The 15,540-nt window shown below is 43.5% G+C and overlaps 1 protein-coding gene across 2 annotated transcripts; it reads right to left on the reverse strand.

Annotated features, from left to right (window-relative positions):
* Nucleotides 1–1,646: 1,646 nt before the first annotated feature.
* On the reverse strand, nt 1,647–13,474 carry LOC133381622 (zinc finger protein 557-like). 2 transcript variants are annotated; one of them, XM_061620968.1, is made up of 6 exons: nt 13,374–13,474; nt 8,793–8,988; nt 8,168–8,294; nt 7,759–7,841; nt 5,473–5,599; nt 1,647–2,130 (listed from the first exon to the last, which is right to left on the reverse strand). In XM_061620968.1, the coding sequence occupies exons 5-6, from the start codon at nt 5,591–5,593 to the stop codon at nt 1,649–1,651; spliced, it is 603 nt and encodes a 200-aa protein (XP_061476952.1). In that variant the 5' UTR covers nt 5,594–5,599; nt 7,759–7,841; nt 8,168–8,294; nt 8,793–8,988; nt 13,374–13,474; the 3' UTR covers nt 1,647–1,648. The 2 variants fall into 2 exon arrangements, with proteins under 2 accessions (XP_061476952.1, XP_061476953.1); XM_061620969.1 differs by lacking the exon at nt 7,759–7,841.
* Nucleotides 13,475–15,540: the final 2,066 nt, after the last annotated feature.

Consider the following 15,540-nt stretch of genomic DNA (forward strand, 5'->3'; position numbering starts at 1 on the left):
AGCTATAGTATTGCAACGGAAAACTCTTACAAACCTCACTGTGGGGGGTGAATCCTGCTATTCCACATCTAGGCAGGCCTCTTAGAAACACCTGGTGATGCTCATTGAGAACATGATAAAAATTTCAATTTTTTAAAACTTCTACATGGGCATGGGCTTTCAGGGTGTGGGTGAGTGGTATCTCTTAATCTCCATCTATAACAGGGTTGAGGAACTCTAGGCTTCAGAGATAAATGTGGGTCTCAAGGCCTCACCATCTGGCTCTCAGATCCCCACATGAGCCATGCTCCATCCTCCAGGCCACATCCCTCACCACCCCATCTCCAATCTGAAATGAGGTTAAACAGTGACAGAATAATATTCCCTATTCAACCCTCTTCTATACTGTCCCTCCTCTATGAACACTGTTGATAAGAAGCGTGGTGCTTCTCTCCATATTCCAAGCATTTATGCAGTTTCCTCTTTGTGAATTCATTGATAAGTAGTGCATGAATTTCTGTGATTCCTCCCCTGTATTAATTCTTTGATGCAAAATAAGATATGCCTTTTGACAGAAGTTTTTCCACACGCCAACCATCTGTATGGTTTCTCTGTGAATTCTTAGATGAGTAGTGAGATGGGCCTGCTGACGGAAGCTCTTTCCACATTCAGAGCATTTATAGGTTTCTCCCATGTGTGAGTTCTTTCATGTAGTGAGATTTGTCTTCAGACAGAAGCTCTTTCCACACTCTAAGCATTTAAACAGTTCCTCCCCTGTGTGTATTGTTTGATGAGAAATGAGATGAGACTTTCTAATGAAGCTCTTTCCACATTCAGAGCGTTCATATGATTTCTTCCATGTGAATTCTTTGATTAGTGAGGTCTGTCTTCTAAAATAACCTCTTTCTACACTCCAAACATTTAAATGGTTTATCCTGTGTGAATTCTTTGATGAGTAGTGAGACTATTCCTACATGTGAAGCTATTTCCACACTCCAAGCATTTAAATGGTTTCTCCTGTGTGTCTTCTTTGATGAGATGTGAGATGAGACTTTCTAATGAAGCTCCTTCCACATTCAGAGCACTTATATGGGTTCTCCCCTCTGTGAATTCTTTGATGAGTAGTGAGCTCTACCTCCCCAAAGAAGCTCTTTCCACACTGCAAACATTTGAATGGTTTATCCCGTGTGAATTCTTTGATGAGTAGTGAGACCACCCTTACATGTGAAGCTCTTTCCACACTCCAAGCATTTAAATGGTTTCTCCCCTGTGTGTCTTCTTTGATGAGCAGTGAGATGAGACTTTCTAATGAAGCTCCTTCCACATTCAGAGCATTTATACAGTTTCTCCCGTGTGAATTCTTTGATGCAAAATGAGACTACCCTTATATGTGAAGCGCTTTCCACACTCCAAGCATTTAAATAGTTTCTCCCCTGTGTGTCTTGTTTGATGAGAAGTGAAATAAGGCTTTGTAATGAAGCTGTTTCCACATTCAGAGCATTTATATGGTTTCTCCCCAGTGTGAATTCTTTGATGAGCAGTGAGACTACCATTACGTGTGAAGCTCTTTCCACACTCCAAGCAGTTAAATGGTTTCTCCCCTGTGTGTATTGTTTGATGAGAAGTGAGATGAAATTTTCTAATGAAGCTCTTTCCACATTCAGAGCATTTATATGGTTTCTCCCCCTGTGTGTATTGTTTGATGAGAAGTGAGATGAAATTTTCTAATGAAGCTCTTTCCACATTCAGAGAATTTATATGGTTTCTCCCCTGTATGAATACTTTGATGAGAAGTGAGATGTGCCTGCTGATGGAAGCTCTTTCCACATTTAAATGGTTTATCCCCTGTGTGATTTCTTTGATGAGTAGTGAGACTATCCTTACTTGTGAAGCTCTTTCCACACTCCAAGCATTTATATGGTTTCTTCCCTGTTTGAGTTCTTCGATGTGTAGTGAGTGGTGTAGTAGTTTTTCCCCTTTTTTCTTCAACTGGGATTTGATGGCAGTCACCGTTCTGAGAAGTAGGAGATGTAGTCCTCCGCTTCTCTTCTTCTACAGTTCTCCTTCTTTGCTGCTCCCCCTTAATACACATGGCTCTTTCAGGGAACACCCCGTGTAGTTCTCCCTGATTCTCGGTTTCCCATACATAACCTGTTGCAAAGAAGAAGAAAAACTATTAAGAGCCTGAGGGAGCCTCAAATCAATGAACAAGCACACATAATGCAGAGAAGGAGAGCGGGTGGAGCTTCAGGGACGGAACTGTCATTGTTCAGAGCAAGAGACTTCTCACAGTTCCGTGCACCTGACGGCTCAACATGGGATGCGTCAGTCCATTCAAAGCCCTTCTCCTCTGCCATCTCACTGTTCCACCCCCGTTTTGCCAGGCCCATGATACCCAGTGCTCTTCAACATTTTTATTAATGACTTGGATGGAGAGGTGCAGGAAATTAGCAGATAATACAAAATGGGGATGGACACCTAATACCTTGGAAGACAGAAACAAAATTCAAAGGGATCTTGATAGGCTGGAGCATTGGGCTGAAAACAACAGAATAAAATTTAACAGAGATAAGTGTCATGTTCTACACCCAGGAACAAGAAACTAAATGCAAACTTATAAGATGGGGGATACTTGGCTCAGCACTACTACATGTGAGAAGGAACTTGGGATTGTTGTTGATCGAAGCTGAATATGAGCCAACAGTGTGATGTGGCTGCAAAAAAGGCAAATGCTATATTGGGCTGCATTAACAGAAGTATCCTTTCCAAATCGCATGAAGTATTGGTTTCCCTCTATTCGGCACTGGTTAGGCCTCATCTTGAGTACTGCGTCCAGTTCTGGACACCACAATTTAAAATGGATGCAGACAAACTGGAACAGGTTCAGAGGACGGCAACGAGGATGATCACCGGACTGGAAACAAAGCCCTGTGAGGAGAGACTGAAAGAACTGGGCATGTTTAGCCCTGAGAAGAGAAGACTGAAGGGAGATACAATAGCACTGTTCAAGTTGCAAAAGGTTGCAAAACAGAGGACGACCAGGATCTCTTCTCGATCGTCCCAGAGTGCAGGACACAGAATAATGGGCTCAAGTTACATGAAGCCAGATTTCAACTGAACATTAGGAAAAACTTCCAAACTTCGAGTGGTACGAAAAGGCAACCAATAACCTAAAGAGGTGGTGAGCTCTCCAACACTGGAGGCATTCAAGAAGGAGCAGGACAGCCACCTGCTTCGTATGCTTTAACCTAGATTCCTGCATTGAGCAGGGGGTTGGACTCGATAGCCTTATAGGCCCCTTCCAACTCTACTATTCTATGATCGATAAGGTCCAGGGTGTGGTCAACAACTATTTGCAGGAAGGTGGTTCCAGATACCCTGAAAGAGACAGTGATACAATCGTGTCTGAAAAAGTCCACCCTGGACCCATTGATTTGGAACAATTACCCATCAGGGGAAGAACAGGAGAAGACAGGTGGAGTCCAAACCTGTTATTCTTGTTTGACCTTTCGGCAGCTTTTGAAATGACAAAAATGTTTATTGATCCATCAACCATTGCATTTCATCAGGCAAGCATTACCAGACCAATAATTATTCCATGATCTGTTGATCTTCCAGCATTTTAGCCCTAGTATCAATAACAATTTTCAATATTTGGCAACATTTAAAGCAACGAAAAGAGTGTTACCATTTAAACATACTGTCAAAGCAAATTCATCAGATCTACCAGGAAACCATTCTAAAACAGGGTGCAATAAGCTGTCCCTTGCACTCTTATAAAAATGATAATACAGAAGCATGCGTGCTATAGTCTACAAAGCCCCTGAGGTACATGGAGAACATCTCTGGTCACAGGATATACCTTGAGAGCATCCTTCTGCCACCACAGAGATGTTTGATACCATCAACAATGGTATATTCTGAGCTGACTTAGTGAAATGGGTATCAGAGACAGTGTTTTACATCAGCTTCAGAGAAGAGCACTGGATGATTGTGTTTCGGCCCCCTGGCACTTGTGCTGTGGGGTATTGCAGGGTATCATCTTGTCCCCAATGCTGTTTATCATCCATATGAAGCCACAGGGAATGGTCATCAGGGATTTGGGCTGAGGTGTCAGCAGTACACTGATGATACCCAGCTCTATTTCTCAGTCACACCTGAAACAGGAGAGGCTGGGCAAGCCCTGAACCGGTGCCTGAACTTTGTATTGGGCTGGATGAGGGCCAAGAAATGGACTCTGAATCCTGACAAGATTGGCTGTGGGTGGGTGGTTCCCAAGTCAGGATGACTGGTCAACTGCCTGCTTTGGATGGAGTAGTACTCCCCCTGAAAGAGCAGGTTCGTTGTCTGGGGGTGCTCCTGGATCCGGCTTTGTCACTACAGGCACAGGGCCAAGGAGACTGAAAACTAGTGTTGCTACTGACATACCGTCCACCCTGCCCAGCCGCTTCTCTGACTGAGCTTGCAGATGCAATCTTGGCTGGAATAGGATAGCCTGACCTCAATAATGGATTGCTGCAGTGTGCTGTATGTGGGGTTGCCTTGAGATTGGTTTGCAACCTGGAGGCGGTGCATAATAAAGTAGCTCAACTGGTCACTGGGGAAGGATATATCTAACATGTTACCCTGCTGCTAAGAGAATTGCCGTTGCTGCCCATTCGCTACTGGGCTAAATTCAAGGTGGTGGGTTTGGTGTATAAAACTCTATACAGCTTAGAACTAGGAAACCTGAAACATCATCTCACACCTTACACATCCAGTTGATCACTGCGCTCTCCAGATGAGGGCCTGCTGCAGATACGTTCTCATCATGACGTCTGTTCCACATAACACAGAAATTTAGTGTTGTGGCATCTACCCTTTGGAATTCCTTCCTCTTAAATATTAGACAGGCACCATCTCGTTTGTCTTTTTGGTGCCTACTAAAGTCTTTCCTGTTTTAACAAGCTTTTAAAGAAGATACTTTTATCCCAGTTTGCACCTACATTGGATTTGTTTCTAAGATGGCTTTGCTTTTTAAAACTTGTTTGCTGCCCTGGCCTCCTTCTGAAAGCCAGTGTGGTGAAGTGGTTAGAGTGTTGGACTAGAACCTGGAAGACCAGGGTTCAAATCCCCACTTGGCCATGAATCTCCCTGGGGGACACTGGGTCAGACACTGTCTCTCAGCCCTACCTAACTGACAGGGTTGTTGTGAGGTTAAAATGGAGAGGAGAGGACCAGTACCCCACCTTGAGCTCACTGAAGAAAAGGTGGGATATAAATGCTGCTATTATCATTGTTGTTGTTCTGTGCCTCCAAGTCGACTATGACTTATGGCGACCCTATGAATCAGCGACCTCCAAGAGCATCTGTCATGAACCACCCTGTTCAGAGCTTGCAAGTTCAGGTCTGCGGCTTCATTATTGTTGTTGTTATATAAATTAAATATAGGAAATACACAAAAATTCTCAGTATTCTATTTTCGTTGCCAACTATGCAGCCAGGAAGCCTTACCAAGAGAGGTGATGATCCGACAATTCTCCTCCATGACTTCCCTGTGCAGCGCCCTCTGGTCAGGATCCAACAGAGCCCACTCCTCCTCCATGAAATACACAGCAACTTCCTCAAAGGACATGAGACTCTGAGAGGAAAGGAAATATTTGCTTCTTTATACATAACATACATATTATTATTAGCTACCAATATCTAGAAGACTCATCAAGGGAGGGACTTCCGGGAAGGATTGCTTCGCTTGTGCCTGCCTCTGAGACAAGCTCTCGTCTCAGAGGAAGCTTTTTCAGTTTTAAAACCAGTCAAAAGGTTTTTTTTGACTGGTAAAAACTTTCTCCCAGGCAAGGGAGAAACGAAGAGATCATCCACAAGCTTCGTTGTGTTTGTTGGGGGACTTGAATTCATTAGGATCGCCTATGAACGAAGGACCAGCCAGCAACGTCAGACAGAGCCAGGGAATTTCAAGCAAGCTCAAACTGATTAAGCAAGACGTTTTTCTTTTCTTCAAAGAAAAACAGATTTTAACAGGCAAGCATTCTTCTGTCTATCCTTATCATTTGGCTTAAATTGTTGCAGTAAAAGAGATTTGTTAAAAGAATCAGCAGTAAAGAATCCCTGGGTGAGTTATAACTTTTCTCTTTTATACACGGAATTAAGGCGGAAGGAAATCGAAATAGCTTATCTTTGTTTTTATTGCAAAAAGCTGGCCTGGAATTGAGCATTATAAAGATACAAACGGATGGGAGGCATCTAATCTGAGGAGAAAAATTTTGATTTATATGAACTTTTGAGTATTATATGTCTGGGACTATTTTTTCTGATCTACTTCATTTTGACGAATCTGCTTGTTCTTTATGCCACTAACTATTTGGATGCTGTGAACTAAATTTGTTTTGCATTCTTGGACACATAAGAGATAAGGCAGTTTGTGCTGTCTACATTATGATGTCATCAGGTTTGGAATATTAACTCCTTTGTTGCTGGAAAAAGAAATAAATTGCTCTTTGCTTGGGAATAATGCTATATTGGAAATTGAAGGGTTTTTTTTCTTCTCAGTTTTAAAAATGACAATTAAGAAAGTGGCTGAGACCCTGGATGTAAATATGTTTCAGAAAATAATGGATGAGATTGAGACAACGAAACAAGAACTGAGACATGGCAAACAAGAGATGAAAATTGAATTTGGCAAAATGAAGCAGGAGCTGAAAGAAATAGGGGATTTTATGAGAGAGGAGGTTGATGAGATCAAAGATATAACTAGACAAGCAATAGAAGAAGAAAGAAAAATTAAAGGGAAGATGCAAGTCCTGGAGATTGCAACAGATATATCAAATGTGGAACTGGAAAAAGATTTGGAGTTTATGGACCTTAGAGATAAAGATTACTGTTTGGAATTCAGCGTTGTCCCTGAAGAAATTGATGAAGATATCAGAGATAAAGCTATCAATGTTTCGAAAAAATTTCTGGACTGGAATGATGTGATGGAGCTTGAAATAGAGAAAATTTATAGAATTAATTACAGATATGTGACAATGGAAAAACTCTCGAGATGTGCTAGTGCATTTCGTAAAAAAGAGGAACAGAGATATGACTTTACAACAACATTTCAGTAACACATTCAGAATTGATGGCAAGGAAATATTTGTGAGGAAGGAAATTCCCATCAGACTCTTATTATATGATTATGACTATGACAGCAAGATTATTATGGATGCAAGGATGGAATTAACACTGATAATGGAAAAATGGCTATTGAAATTACTGGACCTAGCAGACTTGATGAGATGGATTAATCGACATGTTTATTTGGAGAAAAATCGATGGATATATTTCTCAAGGAGTGGAAATCTCTATTTGACTTTTTGCGGAAAGAATAAAGTGATGTTAATGAGATTTGATGATTAATTAAGATAACTACTGGAGGAAAGTGATTTTGTAATATATTAAGAGACAGGTTTGTTATATATTATAGACCTATAACTGATCTGCAACAAATCGGAAGTCAACATTTTATTTTATTGTATTAGTTATTAATTTGTTTTGTTTTGTTTTGTTTTTTGAAACTTTGAATAAAAATTAATGATAAAAAAAAAGACTCATCAAGGGAGACTGAGAACTATCCTGCAGATATGTGACTTCCACGAGAGGTATTTGCACCCTCCCGGGTGGGCAGCTTTGACAGAAGCAAAGAGAAGGAGAGAGATTCATCCAGGCTCAGGGACATGAGAAGAGGACAGAGGCACCCGGGCTGCCCCCAGCCTCTCTCCCCCCACTGATCCTTCCCCCTACCTAGTCCTCCTCCACAGCAACTGCTTCTTCTTCACCACAAAGAAGAGACGGTTGAGGAGGTCTTGCTGGCCTCATTTCACCATCTGCGAGAGAGAAAAGTGGTGGGAAGCTAGTAGAGTCTGCTTGTCTCAGAGGTTAAGTGATGCATGTGTAACTACATGCTGACATTGCAAAATATCTCATCCATCATATTTGTTTTGGTTCTTCCTACACATGTTATAGTTAAGTTGTATGAAAGAACAAAGCTTCCCACTGGGACTCTTGGTCAGAAATGCTAGAAGTGGTTTAAATCCAAAAGTACTTAATATATATTGATGAAATATATAGAAAAGGCTGCAGAGAAGCATTTCCCACCACCGAATATTCAGGAATTTCTGGCATAATCAAGAGAGATCAGGTCAATTCTTACCAAGTGAACTGGCACGTCTGTCACTCTCCTGAACGGTCCCCCTTTGCAGGGAACACTCTCTGGCGTCCGACAGCGCCTCCTGTGACTCCAGGAAATCAGTGGCCTCTTCTGCAAACAGACCCTTGACCTGAAAGAACAATGAGGATGTTGAAGACCATGAATGGGGAGACAGAATAGAAACTAGATGACTGAAGCAAAAGGCCTTGAGGTGTTTGGGACATTCCTCCATGGATAATTTCCAGAAAGGTTTGGACAAGATCTCCCCCCTCACATCCTGAGCCCCTTCAAAGTGCCAGAATGAAACTCTCTCACACCTGCTGCTCTGCCTGCTTCTTGACCTCTGCCCTGCTCAGGAGGAAACCTTCTGCCAGGGCCACTGCCTGGGAAGTGGTCTCCGCTGCACATTCCCTCACCCAGCTCTCCATCTCTGGTGGAAGGACAGCCAGGAACTGTTCCAGGATCACCAGGTCCAAGATCTGATTCTTTGTGTGATGCTCTGGCTTCAGCCACTCACGGCAAAGGTGGTGGAGTTGGCTGCAAATGTCTCGGGGCCCTTTGACCTCCTTGTAGTAGAACAGCCTGAAATGCCGGCACTGTACATCTGAGCTAAGGGTGTTCTCCTCACCCAGGATAATCTGCCCAGTTCTTTCCCAGAATTCCTCAGGGCTCCCAGCATGGATGATATATGGACCTCTTGTTGCTTCTGGGCAAGGTGAGTCTTCCATCTTTGATTTCTGTGCTCCAAGGAAGCCTCCAACAGGACCCAAGAGACTCCTCCCTCCTCTGGCAAAGGTGGTTCTAATTCAGGTTACTACCAAGTCCTACAAAAGCCAAAACATTGTTTGGTGAGCAGATTATAACACTCAGGAGGGGAAGACTTTCTCTGAGGAAATGTGGATGAGTCTGGATATCAACCAGGTCATCCCTCAAAGGAAAGACAGCTGAATGCTGAGACACAAAGCAAAATGGAACATTTGTTTGGGAGCTTCCTCCATGTGAAGTCCATAGATTAAAGCCTTCAGTCTGGTTTAGAATCAGAAGGTGCAACATCCCTCCCAGAAATCCATCCCCTACAGCTCATGGGAGCCTGAGAAGAATCTGGCTACTAGATCACATCAATGGCCCATCTAGACCAACATCCTCTTCTCATAGTTGCCAATCAGATGCCGTGAGTCCAATAACCTTCTTGAAAGTTGTGATTCCCTGCTGATATTCAGAGGCATTTAACTGCTGGTGCTGGAGGAAATGGACATATAATCACTAGGAACTATTTTGGCATTTATGTGATATATAAATCAATTAACAATAATATTACTAGGAGGCATGGATAGCTTTGTCCTTCACGAATGAGAGAAGGGGGCCTCTACCTTCCTCTCCCAGCTCTCACCACAGGGGCATCTCTAGAACCATTGTGCTCTGAGGCAGTAAGTGTTTCTTCTTAAACAAAAAAAGGTGTCTTTTCAATTTTATTGTAACTTTTTTACAGAGCTTGGAAAAGTTACTTTTTTTGAACTACAACTCCCATCAGCCCAATCCAGTGGCCATGCTGGCTGGGGCTGATGGGAGTTGTAGTTCAAAAAAGTAACTTTTCCAAGCTCGGCTTTTTTAAAACAAATTATTATGTATTGTTGTAATAATCTTATGTAAAGCACTTTGTGAGGTCTGCTTGAAAAGCGGTACATAAATACCTAAAAGAGATTATACAGCTACAAGAGTGGCTGTATACTATAGCCAGTGGGGATTTTTCACATTCAACAATGTTAAATTAAAAATACCCCCATGCCATTCTGATGCTTCCCATAAGCTCATTTCAAAACAAAACTTTAGAAAACATATAGTCCTGAACTCAGAAACACTTGCTTAACAACCCTGTCCATTTTCATGGCAATACACAAAACAGTCAGAGAGAATCGAAAGTTCAAAGTCTAAAAGAAAGTTTATAGAATAAATTCCAGATATGTGACAATGGAAAAACTCTTAAGAGATGTGTTAGTGCATTCCGTAAAAAAGAGGAACAGAGATACAACTTTACAACAACATTTCAGTAATACATTCAGAATTGATGGCAAGAAAATATCTGTGATGAAAGAAATCCCTATCAGACTCTTATTATATGACTATGGCAGCAAGACCAAGATTATTGGGTGTGCAAAGATGGAAGATGGAATCAATACTGATAATGGGAGAATGGGAGAAGAGCTATTGAAATTACTGGACTTAGTAGACCTGAAGAGATGGATTGATTAATTGACATGTTTATTTGGAGAAAAATTGATGGATATATATCTCAAGGATTAGAAACTTCTCTTTGACTTTTTGTAGAAAGAATAAAATGATGTTAATAAGATTTGATACCAATTAAGATAACCACTGGAGGAAGGTGATTGTATAATTTTATTAAGAGACAGGTTTGTTATATATTATAGACTTATAGCTAATCTACGACAAATCGGAAGTCAATAGTTTTTATTGTAATAGTTATTAATTTGTTTTGTTTGTTTTGTTTTGTTTTTGAAAATTTGAATAAAAATTAATGATTAAAAAAAAAGAAAGTTCAAAGTCTAAAAAGAGAGAGAGAAAAACCCAGAGCCCTTTTGGACTTTTTTCTCTTGACAGTTCTCATAATCTGTTGAAATTCATTAAAAATCAGCTATATTCACAGAGTGCTTGTAATCCTAATACTGACTTTACCCCATACTCCGACCTTCATCTTCTGCAGTTTACAAGTTAAAAAAACACCTGGCTGATTTTTAATTAATTTAAGAAATTTTGGCTTGAACTCAATGATAGTCTTGGTCATGCTCAGTAAGAACCAACTGGCAGTGTTCTAAAAGCCAGACTCACAGCTGCTGGGCTTGCCTACTCAGGGGGCCACACCCACAGCAGTCTTTGATTTCACGTGAGACAGTCATGGCTTCCCTCAGATAATTCTGGGAAGTGTAGTTTGTGAAGGGTGGTGAGAGGAGACTCCTGTTCCATTGAGAGAGCTCCAGTGGCCAGAGTGGTTTAACAGTCAGCCACTCTGATTGAAGGTCTGTGAGAGGAGCAGAGCATCTCCTAGCAACTCTCAGCACCCTTCACTAACTACACTTCCCAGGATTCTTTGAGAGAAGCCATGATTGGCTTTGAGCCATGGCTTTGAGAGAAGCCATGATAAATTGTTTTAGATTGTTTTTAAAATATGTGTTTTTAAATTTGTATATTTGTTTTTAGTTATTGTAAACTGCCCAGAGAGCTTTGGCTATGGGGCGGTATATAAATACACTAAATAAATAGATAAATAAATAATGATTGTCCAAAGTGTAACAGAGGCCTGGTATGGATGTGGCCAGGGACAGCTTTGTTTTAAATTTGGGTGGGAGGTAGAGTTGCCAGGTTCAGGGCCTGAGACTGATCCTGTATCTTTAGGAGAAGAGAAAGTCAGCCAAGTGCCAGTGTTTAGGCTCGTTCGCAGCGGATCCCTTGATTTTCCCCCTCCAGGAGCCTGCGGCTGCGGCGCAGCTTTTAGTAGTTGGGCTGCTCCGCCGCTCCCGGCTCGTTCTGCGGCATTTTAAATCTCGCCGCGACGATCCTGCCACACACACAGAGAAACGTAGATCTCGCTGTGGGATTTGAACTTGCAAACCCTGGCTTTGCTACCCACAGCTCTTCCCAACTTGGCCCCCTTCAGTACTGAACAGGCTAAACAGAAAGGGCGGGAAAGGAGGAACGAACAAAATGGCGACCGTTAAAAGAGCGGGAAAAAATCCAATCAAAAAAGGCGTAGGGACAAGGAAGAAGCAATGGCGGACACCGAGGAGCACCAACAAGCTCAAACAGGGCCGACCGGGAGAAACTGCCTCAGCAGAGCGGCCTCAAAATACGCTCTACAGCCGCGGGGCTGAGAGACACAATCACAGCTTAAAGGGTCAGGTAGAAATCTGGGCCGAGGAGGCAGAACGGCCAGTGAAATCCCTGCAGCCGCTGGGACAGTCGCAGAAGGGAGAAGCCACAGCCGCAGGCTCCTGAAGGCCGCTCACCATATGCTCAGAAGCACATGTTACCAAAGTCTTTCAAGCTACACAGGAAGTGGATTGGACTGTGAAAGACCAACCCAAACAGTGTTTGCATTTTGACAACTTTGTAGGGCAGTCCAATACCTCAGAGAGAAGGTCAGGTCTCCTGCTCCCCTGGTACATACACTACAGCTGCCAAATTTCCCTGCTTTTTAAAGTTTGATAGAAATATCTGTTGGCTATAGGTATGTTCTTAAAGTGCAAGGTTTTTTGCCTATTAGTGAATAGACAGATAGATAGTTCAATCTCCATTTGGAGATTGTTCAATCCAAGTGCTGACTTTCCCTCCACGTTGCTGCAGCGATGTCCATTGTTTTAACAATATGCTGAATCTCCCCAGCTTCAGCTCTTCAGCTTCCTTGGACGGACCTGGGTTCAAGCATTATGAGGGAGGGAGGAAACCTTGTCCATCCGCTGTCTCTTAATTTTACACACTTTTATCATCTCTCTCCCTTTCCTTGGCTTCTAAGTTAAACAGCCCCAACTATCTTGAAGTCCTCTCACTCAACTACAGAACTGCTGGTTGATTAATTTGCAGGTTTGTTGACAGTTATATTCATCTACTGAACTGAAATATGAGTAACAATTTCTAGCTGAACCATGCTTCGCCCCCTTTAGATTATATTGTTTAATTTCAAAACGATGTAAGATTTCTCTGCGTTGTCTGCTGTCTGGGATACTACTTCTACACATGGAGGTTCCACTCCTCTCACAGTTAATGAGCTGCCTTGCTGGGCCAGACCAAAGATTCCCACGGGCTGCGACCTCCTGTTCCAGCATCGACCGCCTTTCCTGCGGAGGAGGCCACAAGCTTTGCACCCGACAGCAGCTGGGATCCACCGGCTCTCCTCTGCGGAGGCATTTTCTCCCCTCCCGATTTTTATTATAATTATTTAAATGTATATCCTCCCCCCCAGGAGCCCCTCATCCCTCCCCACCTTCCCAAGGCGTTCCCCTCCCGCTCCCAGAGTCTCCCCTCCGAGCAGGGCTCGCCCCGCGCATGGTGCGCCCGAGGGGAGGGGCTGCTATAGGGCCCTCCGCCCCCAACCAGAAGCCGCGCCCCCTCTTCTCCCCATTTCCTTGGCTGGTCCCCTTCCCCCAGGCGCCCTCCCCGCCCCCCGGGACTCCCCTTCACCCCACAGGGAGCTCACCAGAGCCCCTACGGGAGGCCCCGACGCAGCCAGTCGCCAAAGAGCCGGCGGAGGAGGCGGGCGGGAAGGAGCGGGCGAGGGGCTCTGGAGGACCCGGCCTCCCCCATCCCTTCCTTTCCCCTCTAGGAATCCCGCTCGGTGTCCTTAACCCTTCCTCGGCAAGACACATTGGGGCGGAGCGGATCTGGGTGCAGGCGCGTCTTGCCTCGCGCTGAGACGAGGATTTCTGTCCAAGCATGAACCCGCGTGCGCCCATTCAGACGAGCAGCCGCTGAGACGCGAGGGCGGCTCCTGAGGCTGCATGGAAACCAGCACGAGTGCAACCTGCTGGTGGCCTTTTCGTGGAAGGAATGAAATTCAGGAGACCTTCCCTAAAAGCGAACAAACGTCTGGTATGAAACGGAAATTAAAAGGAAAGAGATTCTTATTCTTATTACCCCAACATCTATTTTTGGGTTCAGAGACATGTTAACTTTGGCTTTTAGTCGCTGTAGCTGTGAACTTTTTTTTAGTGTTTTTAACTTTTAAACAAATAAGGAACTGGGAACTAGGAACCTACTTCAGCATCAATGAGGATGGTGAACAAATGTGTGGTATGAAATGGACATTAAAAGGAAATAGATTATTCTTCTTATTAATTTATATACCAGTCAATTGCTAGTTGAGAGGCAGTGTGGTGCAGTGGTTAGAGTGTTGGACTAGACCTAGGAGACCACGGTTCGAATCCCCACACAGCCATGAAGCTGACTGGGTGACCTTGGGCCAGTCACTGCCTCTCAGCCTCAGAGGAAGGCAATGGTAAACCACCTCTGAATACCACTTACCATGAAAACCCTATTCGTAGGGTTGCCATAAGTCAGGATCGACTTGAAGGCAGTCACTCATTTCCATTTTCATATGTATACAATAACAAAGTACAGACAAATTCAATTTTACAAATCCTCTGTACAATCCACTTCAGTCGCACTCAAAGTAAGTACATGAATATGTTTTGCTGCCTTAGCAAACAAAGCTGTTTTGTATATGACATATGGATCACAGATCTGACAGTAACCAACTTACTTTCACAAATGTCGTCTCACCCTGTAGAGATGTCAAAATCTGTCCCAGGAATCTCTCCCTGGAAATTTGATATAAATGACAATATAGGTAGTGTGAAATTACCTCTCCCCCACCACAAATACAGAACCGTAGATTTCTTGGAACACGCCTATATCTTCCGTCCAAGAAGGCTGAGGGCATAGTCTGAAATTGTAATTCTGTGGATGCGATTCTCAGAGAAGCAAAGGTCAGCCTTTGTAGATATCGAGCTCTTTCACGGTTAGGTTTCAACAAAATACCAATATGAAAAAATTTGAGGATTTGATTAAATCCTGATTATTATCTCAATTTATTTTCGATTCCTGGGATGATAAAAATATCTGGTGGGAGATTTTTAGAGATCGGCAACTCTTGACATAACTTGGCCCATCCACCCTTCCTCCATTGTTCCCTCAAGCAGAGCTTTGGAAGGCAGTCTTTCATAATATCCAGAACCCTCTCATAATACAGAAGGGCTGCCTTCTGAGCCCTAGCCTGAACCAATGCCATGCCCATCTCTGTCCTAAGAAACGGGGCTGGGGTCATAGAATCATAGAATAGTAGAGTTGGAAGGGGCCTATAAGGCCATCGAGTCCAACCCCCTGCTCAATGCAGGAATCCAAATCAAAGCATTCCCGACAGATGGCTGTCCAGCTGCCTCTTGAAGGCCACCAGTGTTGGAGAGCCCACTACCTCTAACATAAGAACATAAGAACATAAGAAGAGCCTGCTGGATCAGGCCAGTGGCCCATCTAGTCCAGCATTCTGTTCTCACAGTGGCCAACCAGGTGCCTGGGGGAAGCCCGCAAGCAGGACCCGAGTGCAAGAACACTCTCCCCTCCTGAGGCTTCCAGCAACTGGTTTTCAGAAGCATGCTGCCTCTGACTAGGGTGGCAGAGCACAGCCATCACAGCTAGTAGCCATTGATAGCCCTGTCCTCCATGAATTTGTCTAATCTTCTTTTAAAGCCATCCAAGCTGGTGGCCATTACTGCGTCTTGTGGGAGCAAATTCCATAGTTTAACTGTGCGCTGAGTAAAGAAGTACTTCCTTTTGTCTGTCCTGAATCTTCCAACATTCAGCTTCTT

The sequence above is a fragment of the Rhineura floridana genome, chromosome 3 (genome assembly GCF_030035675.1).
Source record: "Rhineura floridana isolate rRhiFlo1 chromosome 3, rRhiFlo1.hap2, whole genome shotgun sequence".
Lineage (NCBI taxonomy): Eukaryota > Metazoa > Chordata > Lepidosauria > Squamata > Rhineuridae > Rhineura > Rhineura floridana.